This window comes from Nannobrachium achirus (genome assembly GCF_963921795.1).
Source record: "Nannobrachium achirus genome assembly, chromosome: 7".
Classification (NCBI taxonomy): Eukaryota; Metazoa; Chordata; class Actinopteri; order Myctophiformes; family Myctophidae; genus Nannobrachium; species Nannobrachium achirus.
Window position 1 is genome coordinate 15,944,581 of NC_137816.1, and position 22,785 is coordinate 15,967,365.

At 43.5% G+C, this 22,785-nt stretch overlaps 1 protein-coding gene across 1 annotated transcript; it reads right to left on the reverse strand.

The window, feature by feature from the left end:
* Positions 1-519: 519 nt before the first annotated feature.
* On the reverse strand, positions 520-22,371 carry qser1 (glutamine and serine rich 1). The gene is made up of 13 exons (XM_080729658.1): positions 21,840-22,371; positions 19,605-19,708; positions 18,438-18,584; positions 14,303-17,494; positions 13,726-14,072; positions 12,786-12,902; positions 12,456-12,589; positions 11,146-11,330; positions 10,479-10,616; positions 9,847-9,944; positions 6,004-6,150; positions 3,423-3,518; positions 520-2,172 (listed from the first exon to the last, which is right to left on the reverse strand). Exons 1-13 carry the CDS (start codon positions 22,010-22,012, stop codon positions 2,032-2,034), a joined length of 5,019 nt encoding a protein of 1,672 aa, XP_080585784.1. The 5' UTR covers positions 22,013-22,371; the 3' UTR covers positions 520-2,031.
* Between the last annotated feature and the right edge of the window lie 414 nt (positions 22,372-22,785).

Genomic DNA, 22,785 nt, shown 5'->3' on the forward strand with positions numbered 1-22,785 from the left:
TTGTACTGTGCTTAAAAAAGGTAAAACTTTGTAACATTGCTAAAGAGAAAAACATACTGAGAAAGCTATTAATTTGTCACTACTGTGCTAAAATTAAAACTCTTACAAATTATCAGTTAAATTGTTATAGTTTGGATATACATAATTCTAATAAGCAGATTGCAGGGTGAACCCACTGATATTGGTGACCACCTGACCCTTCACTCTAACACCACTCCCCCTATGATTGCAATTTGGGTCCACTTGGGCTTACGCTTTGTCTTGTTATAGATTTATCTGTCAAAGATGATTGTTAAGACTGATTCCTTCCATGCTAAAAATGGTAAGTCATTCCTACTACTTGAGTTTGAAATAATCAGAAGGGTATAGAACAGCTATAAAATGTGTTCATCTTATGATTTATTTGTGCATGGCATGGTTAAATGAAAAAGAATCCACTTGGATCAAATATTAAATGTAAATAAATGCATTTGTGAAATTGGTAATTACAAAAGAGTTATGTAGTAGTTTTTATTTGATGTACATTCATTCTACTTGTTTAACAATCACAGTGTCCGTGTTAATTAAGTAGGAAATTTATTTTCACATCAGAAAATAATTGCAGTGTGAACACTTGAAGAGTATGAACTATCCAAATGTAACTTTGTGGACTGACCCTGTAGAAAGATGCAGTTTGGAAGAGTTGAGGCCTTATGAAACCCACATGGATTAGCTCTTGGGTAGGTACACTGTTTGGCTTTCCAATATCCGTTGTCCCAGATGTGTATGCCAAAAGCATACATCTCAGCATAAATACATAGCTAACATCAGCATTAGTATGTTAAGTAAATATGCCAGATACGTGACCACACTTCTCATATGCAGTGCTTTCCATAAACTTTACAAACTGTATCTTTCCCAGAAAAAAACAAAAAAGGTAATTTATATATAAAGGGTCCTTTCAGGAAATATCTCTGCGGAGGAAAAAAAAAAGCATATTACAAAATGTAATGACCAAGCAACCAATATAACAATATTTCCTTCTGTGAAAAATACATCTATTTGTGATAAAATGTAGGTTATGTCTGTAAAGATAGAGTACAAAGACAACATTTTTCTTTTACCCTTAGGTACAAGGTAATAACATTTCATTACCAAAAAATTATCATAGAAAGCAGTATTTGAATTGCACCAATTCTATCAGCATAAAAAGTCATGTTGTAAGCCAAGGAGTTATTGAAGCACATGTATCTTATCGTTTATCAAATTCTTCCTTAAAAAGAATTGCTACAACAAACTCCCCTTACTTTTATTTTTTATTTTTTTTGTACAAAATATACATTATATATATATATGTATGTATATATATATATGTTTGGCGCGCCATTACAAAAATGGATGTTTTACGTACAGTATACATATACTCGTATATTTTACAGTAAAATCAACTCTGTATTCAGGCCTACTTATAGAATGGCGTTACTGTAGGTAATAAGGACTCTGCATTCTGATTAGCGTGTCCTCTATTCTCCCTATCCTAATTGCTCTGGCTATCTAGTGCATGCGCATTGGTTACCATCTGTCATTATGTTTTACCAGACCAAAAACAAAACAAAAACACTAAAAACATATAATAATATAGATCTATGAAAAGGTGGTGTGTAACTACAAAAAAAAAAAAAAAAAAAAAAAAATCATGAGGACCAGGGGGAAGGGTTACACGGTCCTCCAAAATGCTGGCCACCAGCAAAGTCCATTGCGTTGATTGATCCAGTTAGTGCCATCTGGTTGTAAAGGATGTGTGGTGATCCATGGACTCCGTCCACCACAGCTACACATCTTCTGCCCCCAAAATCTCTTAGGCATGTCAACAGACAGGTCCCCTAGATAAAACCTCTCTATAGGAGGAAGCAGAGAGTCCCACTCTCAATCCATCATCGTGTCGTTGTTGTTTTTTTTGGCCAGGACCAGACCACCCACTCATTTTTAAGTCTTAAGTTGGCAGGGCTTTTCCTTTCTGTATCCGTGCGTCTCCCCCCTCAGTTGGCTGAGCTATCGGCAGGCCTGCTGCACTTGACTGAGGAGTTCTCCAAAGCGGTCGAAGAGCCCCTCCACCCAGGCTCCGTTCTGCAGGCACCTCTGTATGGTCTCCATCTGTCCCATCTCCCCTGTGTGCACTCGCAGAGACGCTATCTGGAAGGCAACAACGAAAGCAAGTGTTAACCCATTTAGGCCTAGAATTATTGAATGCTTTAACCAGTGAAAAATAGCAGATATACAAGCTCACAGCTTATATCTGCTATTTTTGAAAAAGTCGTGAAAATGTGTGCAAATCTTTGAATAATATGTATTTTCAAAGCGAACGGTTGTAACTCAAATTTTGCTTCTGGGTGAACCCTGGAACTAGATATTTTGAGATGGGGATCCGTGGCCAAATACATATCATTTTGGGGGTCCTTCACATGAAAAGGTTTGAGAACCACTGACATAGTAGTCTCTCAAGAACAGACTAACTGAGCTCCAGTTAAGTGAAAAGGACCTTTTCTTTGACGATGGCTGGCCAGATTGCTGACATAGAAACATAGGTTTTTTTTTTTAAACCTTAGAAGGATTCAAAAGAGACTTATATAATCGGGTCAAAATTCTAATTTTCAAGATTTTTCAAAAATAGCAGATCTACAAGCTCGCAGCGCGGCACTCGGTGCCGCGCTGTGAGCTTGTAGATCTGCTATTTTTTTATATTCAAAGCATAAAATATTGCGTCATATTGTGTTCAGGCCTAAATGGGTTAAGGGAGAGAGGGTTACGTAGGACGTACGTAGAACAGGTTCATCAGTGGTTCCCAAACTTCTTAACTCGAGACCCAAAAGAGCGTGTAGATCGGCTATTTTCACTTCTTCTAAGTTTTCAAATTTACGGAATTTCTCAGATTTCTGATTTCTTTTCTATTTCTGAAATAGCAAAATGTATGAAACAAAATTAAGGGACCCACAAATGGGTCCCAACCCACTGTTTGGGAAACTAGACGATAATAATGATTTGGTCTTATCGTAATTTCTGTGTTTTGTCAGTATTGTACATATTTTACTACGGATAAAATACGTACGATACCGACTAGGATTTTACCCTTGCGCAACACAAGATGCTCGCAGTGTGATAATAGGAATAGTATGGGAGCCAAACTTACTTGGCCGCTGTGGCGACCCAGAAGGTCGTCGGCTCGGCGCCCTAGCTAAATCATTAGAGCATGCCCTGGGCTACATCTGTGCAAAATGTTGCGCTTTAAGACAACTTTGCACGAAATTTGCTCCCCTTAAGGCCCCACACTAGAAGAGAACAGCATGAGCCCAATGCACAGCTTGCTGTGAGTAGCACGCACACGCGCACACACACACACACACACACACACACGTCCCTGAAATGTGTGTATAGCGATGGCTCACCTCGTCCTTACACATGAGGTATGTGTGGTACTTGTAATGCTGCAACGAGTGGTACAGGGAGAACCACTGGGTGTTCTGCTGGTCCACTGTGTATTCCTTGAAACAGGAAGGAACACAACACATACATTTACAAGATGTTTGGAAAAACAGAAATTTGACATATTAGTCCATGACAGATCACATAAGAAAATGTTGCTTGTAAAAGGAAACTGTGCATGAGAATCTGAATTGATGTATTCTGCCCTCTACTGGACAATTATCGAAATCGTACAGTGGGGGCCTTATTTATCCAATTGCACACAAAAGACAAATATACAGTTAAGTAGAATTAAAGTAACAAAACACTATAATTTATTTTTCCTGTAAATATTTGCCTGATAAAAGGTAAAACATGTCAATCCTAGTCACGATAAAATAAATGCAGGATAAAGGCCCATTCCCACTGGGCCAGATAACAGAAAAAAATCTCTTTCTCCAGATATCTTTCGATTCAAAGTGGATGGTATAATGGTATGGTGGATAAATAAAAAATATCTGACATTTCTTTTATCTGTGGCAGATATTTTTTTTATCTGTATCTACCATCCACTTTGAATGGAAAAAGTATCTGGAGAAAGAGATTTTTTTATCTGTTATCTGGCCCAGTGGGAATGGGCCTTAATGCTGTATATCAAAGCCGCCATCTACAGGTTCCAAGTTTCACCCTGTTTCACCTTCTTGCCCTGCCTATATAAACATGACTCTTCAGACTTGGAGCTTGTGACCTAACAGCCTTTATACCAAGAAAGGAAACTCAAGTGCTTATTTGGCACCTGCAGCGAGATGGTGCTGCCACTTTCGATAGAACTAGCCAACTTGCTGTCAACGAAGGTCCATGCTCAAAGTGGCATGAAGAAAACCAATGCACTCATTAACCCATTTAGGCCTAGAATTATTGAATGTTTTAACCAGTGAAGAATAGCAGATATACAAGCTCACAGTGCGAGCTTGTAGATCTGCAATCTTTGAAAAAGTTGTGAAAATGTGTGCAAATCTTTGTATTTTCAAAGCGAAGTTTTGTAACTCAAATTTTGCTTCTGGGTGGTCCCAGGAACAAGATATTTTCAGATGGGGGTCCGTGGCCAAATAAATGTCATTGGGGGTCCTTCACATGAAAAGGTTTGAGAACCACTGACATAGTAGTCTTTCAAGAACAGACTAACTGAGCTCCATTTAAGTGAAAAGGACCTTTTCTTTGACGATGGCTGGCCAGATTGCTGACATAGAAACATAGGTTTTTCAAAAAACCTTAGAAGGATTCAAAAGACACTTATAGAATCGGGTCAAAATTCTAATTGTCACGATTTTTCAAAAATGGCAGATCTACAAGCTCGCAGCGTGGCACTAGGTGCCGCGCTGTGAGCTTGTATATCTGCTATTTTTCAGTAGTTAAAGCATAAAATAATAATACGCAATACTGTGTACCCGTTTTGAATGGTTAAATGATGTGAAACCAGTAGAGCTACAGTACTAGTTCAGGAAGACAAGACAAAAGCAGAACCAACTCAACATCAGCATCAGCTGATCTTTCACACGCACGCTTCATCTGATTGGGGCAGACAATCTAATCCTCCCTGCTCATTCCATTTGCTTCTGCTATGCTATACTGCGGCTACGCAGTGCTTTTCTCTACAAGGTTTTTGCACCCCTACCACCAACCCAGCATCCACCTGTAGACACAGTTTCTATACCTCGTCTTGTTTTTTTAATTCTCTGTGTGATATTTATTTGGTAGATCAGGGATGCCCAACCTTTTTGGGCCCCCTCCGCAATTTGATAAACCTTTGTGGTCAAATCTGTGTAGTAGGTGGTGAAGGCTGTAAGTATGTGTTTCTCTCTTCAAAGTAAATAAACAGTACATGAGTGAATGTTTTAGTATAAATTATCCAAACATTGTGACATTTTGAAACGTCTTTGATGTAGCAGTTGTCAACTCATGACTGGTCCAAAATAAATTCTGAATACAGGGTTCCCACACATTTTTACCAATGAATTTCCAAAACCTTTCCAGAATATTTAACCCAATTTCCAAGACTATATTATAACAATAATTCCACTCAATAACAAGTCGCTTACTCCTATACGCAGTGTCTAAAGACAGGTAGTGTATGCCAGTGGTTCTCAACCTTTTCAGGCCGTGACCTCAGAAATAATCATATTTTAACTGGGGACCCCGGCACCCTGACGAGCACTAAGTTGAGGAATTTTGTATAACACAGTTCTATTGTGAAAATAGCCGATCTACATGCTCACAACGCCTCGCAAGATCTGCTATTTTCACAATTTCTGCCTCTGATATTTGACAATTTGGACAATGTTTAATTTGTTATTTCAGAGGTATTAACAAAATCAATAACCAAAGACAATGCATAGCTATTCTTTCCAGGACCTTCCAGGACCCTTGATCAATTCCAAAACTTTTCCAGTACTGGAAAGATATTTGTCTAATTTCAAAATATTTCCAGAAATGTCATGACCGTGGGAACCCTGTGAATAGCACATCATTTCTCAGATATCCATTTGTAGCATGTTTAGGTCTTACCAGCGGCACTTTGTTGGCCAACTTGTAGGGCTTCATGGTCTTCTTGTTGTAGGACTTCCCGCTGAGACGCACTTTGAAGGCTGGCGTTTCTCCATCCTTGGTCAGTTCCGTTACCACAGAGATCTCTGGGAAGCTGTCTAGGGCCGTCTAAAGACATGGAGGAGACACATCTTGTGATGCCAAACTTGAACTTGTAATTTATTATTAAAAAACAGAGGTTGTGCTTGTCTTTGACTTTATTGCGTACAAAGGAAATAACTTCTGAGTATTCATTTGATTTCAAAGAGACAATTTCAAAGAGGACAAAATAAAATAAAGGTGTAGCGGTGACACAAAAAAAGCCACACATCGTGTCATTAAGTCATCACATAAACTACTTTTATCCTTGTCCCAACTCCAGGGTTCCCACACACCTTTACCAATTAATTTCCAAAACTTTTCCTGTATTTTTAACCCGGTTTCCAGGACTAAATAATAACTAGTCCTTACCCGTTCAAAGATATGAGCTCCGAAATTATGTGCAGTGTGTGTGTTATGGGGTGTGCACTGTGCACAGTATATGAGGGATGGAAAGTAACTTGTAACTGCTTGCATGATAATATGTAGGAGCATCAATGTAAGAAATACCCGTTTCGTTTAATGGCTACAGAGATACTGTGTACTGATCTGCATGATTTTTGGACAACATCTGTAACAGGGCCAGACAACACCCCCCCCCCCCCCCCCCCCCCACACACACACACACACACACACACACACACACACACACACACACACACACACACACACACACACACACACACACACACACACACACACACACACACACACACACACACACACACACACACACACACACACACACACACACACACACACACACACACACACACACACACACACACACACACGGTTAAACATGTTGCCCCATGCTAGATGCAGAATAGATATGCCTCATGCTAGATGCAGAATAGATAGTAGATACACCATAAAAATGCTAATATACAGCATATGATTTGTGAAAGTGACAAACGGGCTTCACAGTTATGTCAGGTGTGTTCATATGCTAATGGTGATGCGATTTCAGATCAATTGCTCCAGCCACTGAGGAGAAACGCTGTGACAGACACTCAGACAGACAGACACTCACTCAGACATTCGGAAAATTATAGTATAGATGTTTTTGGGGGGAGGCGGAGGATTTAGTGCTATATGTATATTTACAAATTATATAGCCTACTATAATATGTTTCATATCGCCTTGGCATAGCCTACATCTATGCTTATTTGGGGGTATTTGTCCAGTCCTTAGTTAAGTTAGGCTATTTGATGCTACATTGCATGACGATTCTGCAATTTGGCCTATTTATATTTTAAAAAAACAGAATTAAACCCATTATAAAATGGATTAAAAAACAATAAAAAATATTATTATTTTGTACTTGTACTGTACATTTCAACTGTATTGACTATACTTGTACTGTTCTCCATTTTTGTCTAAGAAAACAATCAATCAATCAATCAATACTGTTCACTGGTGATTCTTCATATGGAGTAGTTATTAGGCATGAAGCCATTAAGTAAGCATAACGTACTACAATTCAACCAATGTTTCAGTCAGTTGAAAATGTGTCATCTAGCCGCAAATTGATCTTTGGTTAATGGCAGCCTATTACTATGCAAAAGGTTATTCCAAGTTGACTTCCTCCTTGAGTTAATTATTTTGTGGATCGTACGTTTCACTTTGTGTGTATTAGGTGCGATTTCTGTTTTAATTCAAATTAAACAACTTTTTTGTGGAGATACCGCCATACCACCATACCGTGGTAAACAGTGACTTATTACCGCAACGACAAAAAATCCATAACGCCCCAGCCCTAATTTCGAGACGTAGCTTTTAACTCTAAACATTAGTAATTCACCTTACAGGTATAGGGTTAGGGCAAACTATTCCGCTTATTATCATATAATTGGCAATTGCAAAACACGGGATAAATGTTAACGATGCAGGACTGGTCCATCTCAGCCAGTTCTCAGTTCATTCAAGTCTTCACATTTGAAGTCATCTCGGCTGGAAGCTCAGAATGTGTTCTCGTCATAGAAAGACATGCAAGTCCTGCATCATTTGCACTATATGGGAAGCCTACACAATACGGGCCTAAGGAGAATAGGATAACCTTTTAATGTTCTAAACCAGGGGTTTTCAAAGTGGGTGACAGGGCACCCTGGGGTGCCGTGACAGCAGTCCAGGGATGCGACGAGATCATTTGATAATATTATTTAGCCCACCCTAACCCTAAAGGCTAGCCAGTGCGTACAAGCTTACACGCATTCTTTTATTCCAAAGCCCCTCTTCTGTGAAACATTTATTTGGGTCTTGAAACTAGCACGTGCATGCGTGCATGCATGCATACCCACACACACACACACACACACACACACACACACACACACACACACACACACACACACACACACACACACACACACACACACACACACACACACACACACACACACACACACACACACACACACACAGTCAGCTAAATCACTGGTGTAATAATCAATATTAGCTTGAGCAATTGCACTGCAGATGTGGGATGGTCCATTATAGTTAACTAGTCCTTACCCGTTCAAAGATATGAGCTCCGAAATGATGTGCAGTGTGTGGGTTATATGAGGGATGGAAAGTAACTTTAACTGGTGCTTGCATGATAATATGTAGGAGCATCAATGTAAGAAATACCCGTTTCGTTTAATGGCTTTTGGACAACACCCCCCCCCCCCCCGCCCACACACACACACACACACACACAGACGTAGCTTTTAACTCTAAACATTAGTAATTCACCTTACAGGTATAGGGTTAGGGCAAACTATTCCGCTTATTATCATATAATTGGCAATTGCAAAACACGGGATAAATGTTAACGATGCAGGACTGGTCCATCTCAGACAGTTCTCAGCTCATTCAAGTCATCACATTTGAAGTCATCTCGGCTGGAAGCTCAGAATGTGTTCTCGTCACAGAAAGACATGCAAGTCCTGCATCATTTGCACTATATGGGAAGCCTACACAATACGGGCCTAAGGAGAATAGGATAACCTTTTAATGTTCTAAACCAGGGGTTTTCAAAGTGGGTGACAGGGCACCCTGGGGTGCCGTGACAGCAGTCCAGGGGTGCGACGAGATCATTTGATAATATTTGGAATTTATTTGGACACTTGAGAAAATATTATTTAGCCCACCCTAACCCTAACCCTATAGGCTAGCCAGTGCGTACAAGCTTACACGCATTCTTTTATTCCAAAGCCCCTCTTCTGTGAAACATTTATTTGGGTCTTGAAACTAGCACGTGCATGCATGCATACCCCACACACACACACAACCACACACACACACACACACACACACACACACACACACACACACACACACACACACACACACACACACACACACACACACACACACACACACACACACACACACACACACACAGAATGTCAGCTAAATCACTGGTGTAATAATCAATATTAGCTTGAGCAATTGCACTGCAGATGTGGGATGGTCCATTATAGTTAACTAGTCCTTACCCGTTCAAAGATATGAGCTCCGAAATGATGTGCAGTGTGTGGGTTATGGGATGTGCACTGTGCACACAGTATATGAGGGATGGAAAGTAACTTTAACTGGTGCTTGCATGATAATATGTAGGAGCATCAATGTAAGAAATACCCGTTTCGTTTAATGGCTACAGAGATACTGTGTACCGATCTGCATGATTTTTGGACAACATAACAAATCATCAGCAACAAACAGCGATAAGGCTAATGGACCTTTAGGAGCTGTCCCATGTGCAGTTTGGGAAGGAGGCGTTTCCTGTTCTCAGTGATCATCCCATCCACCCTCTTCATGTGAGGCAGCAGCAGCTCATCTGAAACGAGACGTGCAGAAGCAATCCATTTTAGATTGGCCCTCGTCCTCTGTAGGGATGGGACCATAATCATTATCAGCGTTTATCGTGATTAAAAACACGCACAATAATCGTATCGTGGAGATTTACATCTATCGTGAAATTATCCTCCATGCATATCTGGTACCATTTAAACCCTCTATAATTGCTAAAACGGTAAAATAACAGAAATAACGTTCTTTTTTCACTCTACCAAATCTCTTCGCCAAAAAATAGCCGATCTACCAGCTAACAAAAGCGTTGCGCTGCGACGCATTGTGAGCTTGTAAGATTAATATTTTTTGGCAAATGTTCCACCCCAAGATATTGGATGGTGGGTATATTTTCATTATCGCGATAATATCGTAAATCTCAATTTCTTTGGTCACAATAATCGTGACATGACATTTTTATATCGTCCCATCCATAGTGATCTTTTGTTCAATTTCCCTCTGTCGTGTCACTCTGAATAGGAACATCAGTCTGAACAGTGACCTCAAATGTAAAATGTCTGACCATTCTCCTTTTCCAGCGCTGTCAACATGTCCTCGTCCAGGGCGACACTGACGAGCAGCTCCACAAAGCTCCTGAACGTCTCCTTCATGGTCCGGGTGTTCAGGAACCGCGATCCCAAAGGCACTGAAGCACTGAACTCTTGGGAGAGAATGATGTAGTGATAGCAGAGGAGATCGAGAAGCAGAAAAGAGAGGAGATTTAGTTCATGGTCCTCTGTGGGGTTGGGGGGTGAGAGAGGGGACTGCCCATAAGTCCTACATCTCATTAGTCCTAATTTGGTTAGGGTTAGGTTTAGGCATAGTTTTACCGAGGTTAGGGTTAGGCATAGTTTTACGATGCCATGGCATTGCTCCGAAGGTTCATTGTTCCGAAGGTTCATTAATCAGAATGTGTTAATAAAACTATGCCCAACTCTAACCCAAACCCTAACCTCAGTAACGTTAACTAAATTCGGACTAATGAACCTTCGGAACAATGAACCTTCGGAACAATGAACCTTCGGAATTATGGGCAGTCCCCAGTTTTACTGAGGTTAGGGTTAGGTTTAGGCATAGTATTTTCGCCAGGTTAACATTCACCAGATTCGGACTAATGGGATGTAGGAACAATGAAATGTCGGACCAATGCCATGGCACCGAGAGAGAGAGTAGTCAAAAGGTTTCTTCACCATCGTCACCGCCCTCGTCAGCGGAGGAGCCTGACGGAGTGCTTGAGAGGTCCTCTTTCCACTTCCTCCTCTTCTTGGGTGGTGGTTCTGCCTTGGTCTTGGGGAGTTTTGGCCTGGGCTTCTGGTTCAGGGTGACCAGGGAAGGGGATGCTGTCAGGCCCAGCAAAGTCTTCACCTGAGAACCCCTGGGTTACATAATAACAACAACACAATAGCAATTCAAACCTTGTGCCCCTCCAAAAAGACAAGAAACATTTAACATTTCATTCCATCGGTCAGGTCATTCCTTCGCAGCGGTAATGTTAGCATGGATTTTATGTTGCTATCGAAGCAGTTTTGAAAAGACTCCCAATGATAAAATCCATTAGGCACAGCCACCTGAGAACGATGCGTATCATTCTATTAGTTGCGAAGATTTTGAAGAACAAAACAAAGCAGTCATCAAGCTACAGCAGTGCGGATGATTTTGTAGTCCTCTCACTAAAAAGGATTATCCAGATGGTTTCAATGTGTATCCAATTTCATTGGCCCAGTTTGATGCTTTGCTATAATACTTGAGCCAGATTAGAAAAAAAGACCACCAATTAGATCCTGAACAGCAGCCGGCAGTAGGAGCACGCACGCACGCACACACACACACACACACACACACACACACACACACACACACACACACACACACACACACACACACACACACACACACACACACACACACACACACACACACACACACACACACACACACACACACACACACACACACACACACACACACACACACACACACACACACACACACACACACACACACACACACACACAGTTCAATTGGCATTCCAAAAATGTCATTGCATTGGAAGAGTGTGTATTACGCAATGGGCCTTTCTTGAATCCATAGTCTTCATTGTTAAAGGTATGTTAAAGACTCATAACACTGCAACATACTAACAAAATTATGCTAAAAACGCAGAAGATCAAACCTGATCCGATGGACGAAAGTTTAGAAAGCAGTATGTAAACATAATTGACACAATAAGGTAGTATTTATTATTTTTAACATGCAACGAATTACGGACAAAAAAATACAGACCAGTGTGCAACAACTGGCTATTCAAAAGGCCAGTCTACTCTAATAGGAAATTATTGGAGTTCAGCATTACACCAAACTCAACTTCTGTGACTGGCTTGTGATTTATTAGGGGATGAAAGGCCACGACGGCCCTCTCGAAAACACCTGCAATGGAACCCTTTAAGACTGAATAATAAAGGAAATGGAAATTCAAACTAGGCTAGGGATCAGAACGTACCTGAGATTGTTCATGGGCTTGCAGCGTGGCTTGCGGCTGCAGAGTCGTACATACTCCCTCTTGTTGACAGTGTCTAGAAACTTCACATGCACCCTCTGGTACATGGTCTTGGCATCTCCGAAATAGCCGAGATACTGTGCAGACAAAAATATAAGCTAATATAAGTAAAACGTACATAAAACAAGATGGCGGAAGCAACAGAAATGAATTAAGAATAACACTACCTCTATGTTTACATCCCCTGCTTACTAAAAAACATGCTAATATTTGACACAGGGAAATATCTTTATGTACGTTTATTATGGTGTGAGTGTGTGCGTGTGTACTTACGCTGTTAGTGGCTGAGAACACCCTCTTCCCATCCCTCAGCTCTGGGACAAACTTCTGCAGCAGGGCCTTCTGGACCTTCCATATGGCTGGAGGCTCTAGTCCTGCTCTCATTGTCACCTACACACACACACGTGAATGTGAACACACCATTAGGCCTGAACACATTATGACGCAATATATTATGCTTTAAATATTAAAAAATAGCAGATATACAAGCTCACAGCGCGGCACCGAGTGCCGCGCTGCGAGCTTGTAGATCTGCTATTTTTGAAAAATCGTGAAAATTAGATTTTTGACCCGATTATATGAGTGTCTTTTGAATCCTTCTAAGATTTTTTGAAAAAAACGATGTTTGTATGTCAACAATCTGGCCAGCCATCGTCAAAGAAAAGGTCCTTTTCATTTAACTGGAGCTCAGTTAGTCTGTTCTTGAGAGACTACTATGTCAGTGGTTCTCAAACCTTTTCATGTGAAGGACCCCCAAAATGATATTTATTTGGCCACGGACCCCCCCACCTCAAAATATCTAGTTCCAGGGACCACCCAGAAGCAACATTTGAGTTACAAACGTTCGCTTTGAAAATACATATATTCAAAGATTTGCACGACTTTATCAAAAATAGCAGATCTACAAGCTCGCAGCGCGGCACTCGGTGCCGCGCTGTGAGCTTGTATATCTGCTATTTTTCACTGGTTAAAGCATTCAATGATTTTAGGCATAAATGGGTTAAGTAGGGCAGAACATGCCTCAGCATGTGGCTAATGTTTCTTTCCTTTCACATGGTTGCTGGGTGTGGATTCAAGACACCTACATTTGAGCATTTAGCATATTCAATTGCAAGGTGATAATGTTAGTTAGTGCCAGATACTGTAAGCCTTTTAAAGGCAACATGCATCACTTCCTATAGGCATGTTCTATGTTGTCCTTCCCTAGCCATACCTTAAGGCTCTCGATATCCTCATTTCTGACGACAAACTCATCCCTCTCGCGGTACATTCCCTCGCCCCCGCTGTCGGACAGCTCTTCGTCAGTCAGTCCCTCAATGGCCACACTGGGCAACTGGACAGCCAACTGGCCTGGTGCGGCCTCCTTTGATCTCTCCTGTACCGGTGATCTCTCCTGTACTGGTGGTGACGCCAGGACAGGTGACGCAGTCATTACTGCAGAGGCTTTCGTCACAGTGTCCCTGGGAGTGGCCACTGGCTGCAGCTGGGTTTCAATAATAGGCTGGGGCATGATACCTAGGGTCTGCTCCGACTTCATCACAGAAGTGGTGATTCTGTTGTCTGTAGTAGGTTTAAAAGAAAAAAGAAAATAGGGGAGAAAATAAGAGGAAAAGGTTCAGTAAAACGAAATAGAATTTACACACAGTCAGTGTAAAGTAAAATAACTATTCTTATATATGCCTATATGCCTATTACCTGTTAATTACAGCAAGGTAGCCGTGTGCATGCAAACCTGTTTAGGCCAGGTGCAGGATAATAAGTGAAAAAAATAAAAAATGAGGTATTATTACCTGTCCTGACTCTCCTATCTGAAGACTCGTCCAGCGCAGAGAGGGCTGAGGTGATGCTGTTGCGCAAGGCCTGGTTCTTCCCAGTGTTCTCCTCCTCATCAGAGCTAAATGATGGCAGAGTCTCCAGGTTCTTCTGCAGTTCCTCGTCCAGCCGTTTCTGCTGACCGCTTTCTCCATGGCCCCTCTGTGGACTCAGTTTGGGGGGCAGAGCAGGCATGGGGCAAGGGGACTGTTTAGATGAGACGGAGGGCTTCCTGGGGCGACTGACAGTGCGCGTAGGACTAGGAGAGTATTGTTGCTTGGGGCCAGATTTGAGGAAGTCTAAAAATGAGCCCATGAAGCCTGTCTTCACCTCTGGCTGCTTCTCTTCCACTTCCCGGATCTTCTGTCTGATCCTCTCCTGCTGCTGATAGCCATCATACACGGTCTGTGAGGAGGAGGGAGAACCGGTGTCACTACCCCGAGAGTTCTGCCGCTTGGCCTGCCCGCTGCGCTTGGCTGGCCTGCCCTGTGCACTCTCCTCCTCCAGTCCAGATGGCTTGGATGAGCCCTTGCTACGAGCCTTCTTTTTTGGTAAGCCCTCGGAGCCTGAGGAGTCTACGAGACCATCCTCCACTTTCACAGACTTTGTATTCCCCTTGACAACGTTCTGGAGTCCTGCGGGGTCATATGCCTGGCTGGTTAGACGGTAGTCATTCTCAGCACTCCTTCCGTCTCCATTTGGATTGAGGTCTGAGCTGGTGTTGGGGTGGACAGGTTGTCCGTGACAGTCTGTAGTTATCTGACCTCCATTTAGTGTCATTGTCATAGTGTGGGAGTTGGCGATTGGCTGTTGTGCGGAGGAGAAACTAGGAGACATGTGTCTCATGTCAACAGTTTGGAAGTGACCCTTGGAGTCGACTGCCATCTCCCCTTCGCCGGCGGATGCAGCCTTGACAAAATCCTGTGGTGTGACACCGCATGCAGCCACCGTGGCAGCCAGGATGTCGTCAACATTGGAGAGAATGTTCCTATCATCTGCCAGCAGCATGGAGTCAGGGAAGCAGATGGAGTTGAGAGTAAAGTGGTTCTTGGCATCATGTGACTGCTGATTGGCAGACTGGCCATAGTGGTCCTTTGATGCTAGGTGTTTTGAGTCCACTGTGCCTGAGCTCTGAGCTGAAGATACCACGCTCTGCTGGCTCCGGGTCTCATCAACGCTAGTGCTCATCAGGTACTGAACCTGCCCTGGGGCCGGGCTTTGAGTGGGCTGCATAAGTGCAGATATTACCTTTGATGACGAGTTCTGACCAGAGTGGACAAGGGGGTGCTGCAGCAGAATCATCTCGTTGCGCTCATGCAGAGCCTGCGTGCTAGGGACCCTGATGAACTGGGTTAGAGGTGCTGGAGCCTGGCTATGACTCTGGTGGTTTTGTTGGTGTGGCTCGGAGGATTTGAGCAGCAGAGAGTGATGTTTGAGCTGCTCCGAATTAAGGGGCACATGGGAAGATATAATACTGGCGTTAGTAGTTTTGGGGTTAGAGGCCATCCTTGCATTCTTTACCTGGGCCACGTTTGTCTGGCCTAGTCCCATAAACTGGTCCTCAGAGCGCGAATTGCTCCGGATTACGCTCTGCGTTTTGTACCGGTCGTCCATTTTTGAGACAACGTAAACCACGTTATTGTGAGCAGCCATATTGCTCTCAGCTGGGGTCTCCATGGAGACTTGCTGGAGCGCCTGCAAGTCCTGAATAGGAAGCTCTTCAAGTTTTTGTTTGCCATAGGCCGGCTTTAGGTCCTGCACCGAGGCTCTAACATTGTTCTGCAAGGCTTGTGCATGAGGAGCTGAAGAGTAGCTGGGTGAGGGTGCAGACAACAGGTATTTCTGGGACTGTGTGTGCTGCTGGGTAAGAACAGTATCTGCTTTACCTCCCAGTGAAGATTGCATCAGAGTGTAGCCCTGTGTAGAATTTGATGTAGATAGACTCTGGGCACATGTGGATGAGTAAGAAGAGTTGAGGGATTGTCCTGTGGCGTAGCTCAGAGATTGAGAAGTCGAAGCTTGACCCTGTGACTGAGATGGGTAACTCACGTTAGGGGCGACCTGAGAATGAGAAGCAGGGTAGCTCTCTGAGAGGTTCCCCTGACATAGGACCTGGACTTGGGTTCCATACTGGGCCTCTGGGTCCTGTTGTAACACAGGACTGGAAGAGTAGACCATGGTCTGACTAACAGATGCGCCGTTGCCAGAGAAAGAAGGCATAGTCTTGTAAAGGGAAGGCAGTTTATCTGTGGAGGAGTGGGAGGGCTGGGACTGTGTGTGGGAGGTGATATATGTTTGAGAAAGACTGTTAGACAGCAGACTAGGAAGCTGGACTGACTGCTGGTTGGCAATCACAGAGTTCTGCTTTTGTCCAGGGGAGGAATAGCTTTCAGGAGAGCCTCCTGTCAAACTCTGTGAGTGCCGATGACATTTCCCACCCTCTGAGGGGTGTGGGGCTAACTTGGAAGAGCAGTCTTTAGCCTTGGTCCCCAAAGTGGATGAATAACTCCGAGTTGTTGACTCCGTTTTTGGTTGTGAGGCACCATTGACCCCCTGAGAACTATCCGCCCCCGTGGCAGGGCTACACGACACAGGGGTCTGATGAGAGGGGTCCCGCTGGTAGGACACCTCCGCTTCACTACCCGAGCCCAAGTACCCCTGTAAGGAGTGCTGAGAGCTGGGTAGCTGCTCTGAGCCCGCATGGGTACTGGAAGGCCTCTGATGGTGTTTGATCACACTACATTCCCGCTGAAGTGCTCTCTCAATGGAGCCTGAGAAGACTGGGGCACCGTAAGGCTGGGGGACAGGCAGAGTAGAGGGCAGCAGACTGAACTGAGGCTGAAGGAGGTGGGGGGCCGACTCCTGGGCAGAGCGGTACGTGGAGGACTGGATGGGCAGTGCAGAGGCAGAGAGGTGGTTGAAGGCCAGGGCAGTGGGGAGGACAGTCTGGCCGGATTTGAGGTGCAGGAGGGGATCGTGGTGAGAGAAGAGGCCATTGGCGGACGTGCTGAAGGCAGGGTCCTGGAGGGTTAAGGAGGGGGCGGTGGCATAGCTCCGGGAAGGGAAGGCACCAGCGTGCTGATAAGATGACAGAGTGGCAGGAGAGGGAAAAGTGGCAGTAGACGACAGAGCACCAGTCAAATACAGCTCTGTGGTCGAAGAGTTGGCACCTGCATTAAGAGAAACCATGAGAATATGTATAAGTAAAGGGGATCATAGAAAACATTAAGCAAGTGCTGAATGCATATGAATGAAACAAACAATCAACCAAGTATTACATATTTCAAGTTCATGTCTATCATTTCTGTGTTTGAGTGGTGCTAACTGTTCCTAAGTCTGGCTTTGTCAGTTTGTAGGTATGTATGTCCCACACTTAGCTCATTGGCCAAGCTTTGCGGGACGCTTAATGAAATGAACTCATAAAAAGCACTGCTCAATTCAGACTGGAAGTGATGTTTTAGGTTATGTATCCCTTAATCCCAATTTCTGACATGAATATTGATGTCCAGTATTTAAACAGTATTAACGGATTAACAGTATTTCAACTATTATCACAGACAAAGTACCTGCACAAAAAACTAGACCAGGTCAACCTGGTTGTGCCAGACCCCCTGTCTGTCATCATCATTTATGACATCATGCCTTTTGTAGGCATGTCATCATCATGTCATCATCATATATACCCTTTATATAGAAAACCCGGACAGACCGACATTTGCTTATGTAGGCCTACCCATTTCATGGGTCTGGCAACAATAGGTACATTTGTCCATATCCTAGATTATATGAATATATCTATCCACGAAGCTGTCTGTATCGGTCCAGGGCATCGGCAATGACCCGAGACACAGACGTGTTGTGCCGAGCAGGAATTCTATCAGACCAGTTGTTGTCTACGAATGTCTGTATCTGTCTGTGGAAGACTCACTGAATCATAATACTACTCTTGCAGGATTCATCGCAGGAGGCTGCACATTTTTTCTCAGTGGGACAAATGCTCTAGGCTGGTCACATAAAAAGGCAAGTCCTTTTTATGTGTTGTAAAAACAAGTCAGTTCAATTTTCCAAATTTCAGCCAAGGTAATGTAGTAGCCCTAGGAGAGCTGTTCTCACCAGCGGGCCATGCTGGAGTCCTGAAAGGAGGGAGCAGGGAGGCACCAACAGGACCAGCCTGAAGGCTTCTAGACTCCATGGCTGACAGGAAGCTCATGATTGAAGTCTCAGAAGTATTACCATCCGAGTCAAACACTCCTGACAGACCTACAAGGGAGATGAAAATAATCACAGAATAAGGGTCGTTTCATACCGTTATAAGGAGCCGACTAATTTCGGTTCGGGAGGACGCCCCGACCCGAAATTATTTAGGTTCGGGGGTGATTTCATCCATACTTTCTTAACGGCTAGTGCCGAAGTCGCATGTAAATATTGGAGGTCCGTGGCATGACGACGTTTGTGGCCGATGAATGAGCATTGCATGGCGGATATATATATTGCCTTCCCTCGCGCTGCACACTGAATGACTGGAGGTCCAGTGAGCTCTGTCAAAAACATTTAATCTACAAGCTCACATTATAGACGTGCCGCCTCCCTTGCTGCATGCATGTCATCACGCAGTCACAACTCGTCGTGGAAAAGGAAAACATATCAACACGGAACACTAGCAATTTAATAGCAAAGTTGTGTTTAAGCTCTTCTTTTCTCTTTAAAACGGTCGGCGACGCGTTAGCAGCGATACACGCAGCAAAGGCGTGTGTGTGTGTGTGTGTGTGTGTGTGTGTCTGTCGCGCGCGCGCCTCCCAGTCCACCACTCTTCGTCTCCAGCCAGAGCCAGGCTGACTTGTGTCCGCTCTGCGATGCCCAAAAGACGGCCACACAAGCATTTGGAAGTTGGCGTGTCTCCCTCCCAACGACCGCTGTTTCCTTGGATTCACAGCCGAGAATATGAACGTGAAGCCGGGCTGAATGAATGAGAAGACACCGCTGAGTACCGAAATGAAGTCGGGAGGTCACAACATTTCGTCAGCACCATAGAGCCGAATTTAGTAGGTTGACGCCCCCCCGAACCGGGGGATGCGAACCATATTTGGGTTCGCCTAGGGCCGAACCGAACTTAGTTAGGCTCCTTATAACGGTATGGATCGACCCTGAGACACAGGCAGAGGATTTGTTACTGCCATTGCTGAGGTCAGTGCAAACATATTTGTCCTATATGTTTGTAGTAGCTCAGACAAATCCTGGACTAGAATGAAAAGATAAATGTGTTTAGCATTTCCAACTGACCGGCAGGATGATGTGACGTGGTGTAGGTAGGAATCTGATGGGTGGAGACGTAGCTTTGCCGCTGGAGGAGTTCTGTGTCAAGATGACTTGCACCATAACTGGAACTGCAAGAAAGCACATACAGTATAAAGCTCTGTTCTCCAAATACCGAAATCAAATATCAGCTTAAGGAAAGCATTTCAACTAAATAAACTTTTCGATTTGTCTCTCCTTGACATGTTTTTTCTTAGATCTTTTTTTGGCAGATCAACAAAAATGTACAATATGAAAAAGTGAAATTAATAAAAAAGCAAATACTGAAGATTAGGGAAAGTCCCATTTGAAAAAAGTGATGATCTGTCTGTCTCTTTCAAGACAGAATCAGTCACAGCCAGGCTGATCTCCCCAGGAGGAAAACAGCTGTTGAAGAAGAACATCGAACTGAGATGGAGTCATCTGCCCCCATCCCCAACACACACTCCATTTTCCCCTAATTTTCCCCTTAATTTCAAAGCGTAAAATCTAAGGAGGGGGCAGGCTTAGCCCAATGTATTATATCATTCTTGGCCCCAGAATACCTATTGGCAAAGTCTAGCTTGTTGTAACAGAAGCCAATAACGAAGCAATAATCTATATCTCTATCTTTTTACCTGGAAGGGCAATAAGGGCAACTTTTGTCAAACCCATTGTTTTCAGTCAAAGTAAATACAACACGGGTCACAAAGACCAAAGCATTGTTAATCTGAAGACACTAATGTGTGCGTTGCATCATGTACTATTCACATTAATAGGTGGAATGAATGTGACAAATACAATGTGACACGTTGGCTATAAAACGGCAATGGTTACCTAGGCTAGCAGTGTTGCCGCTGAGATTAATACAATCAATACATTAAACAGCCTACTTTGCTGAAAGGTGGTTTGTGTCTTTATCAACAAGCACCAATAGTCCAAGAAAATAGGTCACTTTGTGATATGCTAGTAGGTAGCTATAGCTAGCATGACGGCCAACTTTATTATGAGTGGATAGGGAGGCTAGTTAACATTGATCCACAGGGATTCCTTCATGCTGAGACGCTGCTACTACATGGTGACAACGGCACAGCAGCTCCAACCTAGCAACCACAACCACAGGCGACAGACACACACATTTCTTCATTATGTCACGCTAAAACACACGGACATAATAAAACAAGAGCTAACTTGCTAGCTAGCTCGGTTTGTGTGTGTGTGCATACATGTATGCGGGATGTCTCCCCGGTAACAAGGCGACTGTAGGCTTCAATTGCAATTTGCACCTATAGCAGCCCTTTTCCACAACTGTCGTACGATCAAAGATTTTGAAAGTACATCATTTTTCGTTGGAAATACGTGTTTGCAACAAAAAAATGACGTGCTTTCAACTGAGAGAAGCCGCGTCGACACTTTCTACTATCACTGAAAGAATAGTCTGTGTTTTATGTCGAGCGACAGGACGTACATTACTACTTAATCATACGAGCGCTGTCACGTGCCGATAAATAGCCGATCTACAAGCTCGCAACACGTCGTCAACGCGACATGTTGTGAGCTTGTAGATCGGCTATTTTTCCCCACCCGGCACGCGACAGTGGCTAGGTACGATATAAAGAGAAGACCAGTGGTGTGTAAAGTAACTAAGTACATTTACTCAAGTAGCCTACTATACTTACAAGTACTGTACTTAAGTACAGTACAAGTAGGCTACTGTACAATTTAGGTATTTGTACTTCACTTGAGTATTTCCAATTTCCACTCCACTAGATCTCAAAGGCAAATATTGTACTTTTACTCCACTACAATTATTTGAAAACTTTAGTTACTAGTTACTTTGATTAATATTACAAAACATTCAGCCAGTTCAGCCCTATATAGTCTACATTTCGTCCGTTTGAAATCTACAATTAAACTTGTAGATCGTCCATTTTCAAAGGAATTTTTTAAAATATTTCAAACATTTGAGAACTTGTGAAATGGGACATTCTGCATAATGAGTACTTTCCACTCTTGGTACTTTAAGTACATTATGATGCCAATACGTTTGTACTTTTACACAAGACCATTCCTTGTAACTGAGTATTATATTGCAGTATTGGTACTTTTACTCAAGTAAAACATTTGAGTACTTTCTTCCACCACTGGTTAAAAAAAAAAGCAGGCCTTCCATCCATCACCGTGTTTTCCCTGTGGAAGGTGACCCGCCCTGAGCCGCCACTAGTCTTCATCTGGCATTTCTACCTTTGCTTGATGCTCGCTGCGGCGCTGCGCTCGTAGGAGGCCCAGGGACTCAGAGACGATGGCGGAGGAGAAGCAGCAGAGGCTGCGGTCTGTGCTGCTGCTGCTGCCGCCGGTGGCGGTGCTGGGACCAGCGCGTCGGCGAAGCTGGACGGCGGATAATTCCTGTCCATCATCCGGCGAAAGCTGCCCTTGTTCCCCGACGACAGAGCTCTGTGGAGCGGCGGCCAGCAGCACGCATCATCGTAGCACCAAACCAGCAACCAGCCGCCGATCAAAACAATCACATTACCCAAGCGATATGTGTACACTGAGGGAACCGATCAGAGAGAAGAGAAGCCGCCCGATCGCTCTGCTCCTGCTATTGTTACACCCGGCTGGAGAAAGCGTAATACCTTTCTCTTCTTCGTCTTCTTCCTCCGGGAGAAAAAATGTGTTAGTAATTGTTCACATCTCCCGATGTCCACAACAACTGTGCTGAGCAGCGCTGCATGGTTTCATGATGTGCCCCCATGTTGGGTCATTTCCCAGGATGCACCGCAAACACTTGGGTTGGAAGGAACTTGGAAGTTTTATTTGATTCCCCCATACATACCACCTGCATGGTTGTTTCAGTCTAGCAGGCTATTGTGGTTGTTAATAATAAATTATAATGTATCAATTGCACGGTGTGTGTGTGTGTGTGTGTGTGTGTGTGTGTGTCCGCGATGTATGTTTCAACCAGCAAAAGACTGGGAAAGTATTCCAACTGTCAGATTATATTATGTATTTTGCTCTTTCCCCACACACACACACACACACACACACACACACAACTTGTGAAGTTGCGGGACTATAAAATAAGATATAGCATACCAAATATTAAAGGGTATATACTGTAACTAACATTTGTATCATGTGACTGAAAAGAAAACACGCCAAGTCTGTTAAAAAAATCTTTATTTAAAAC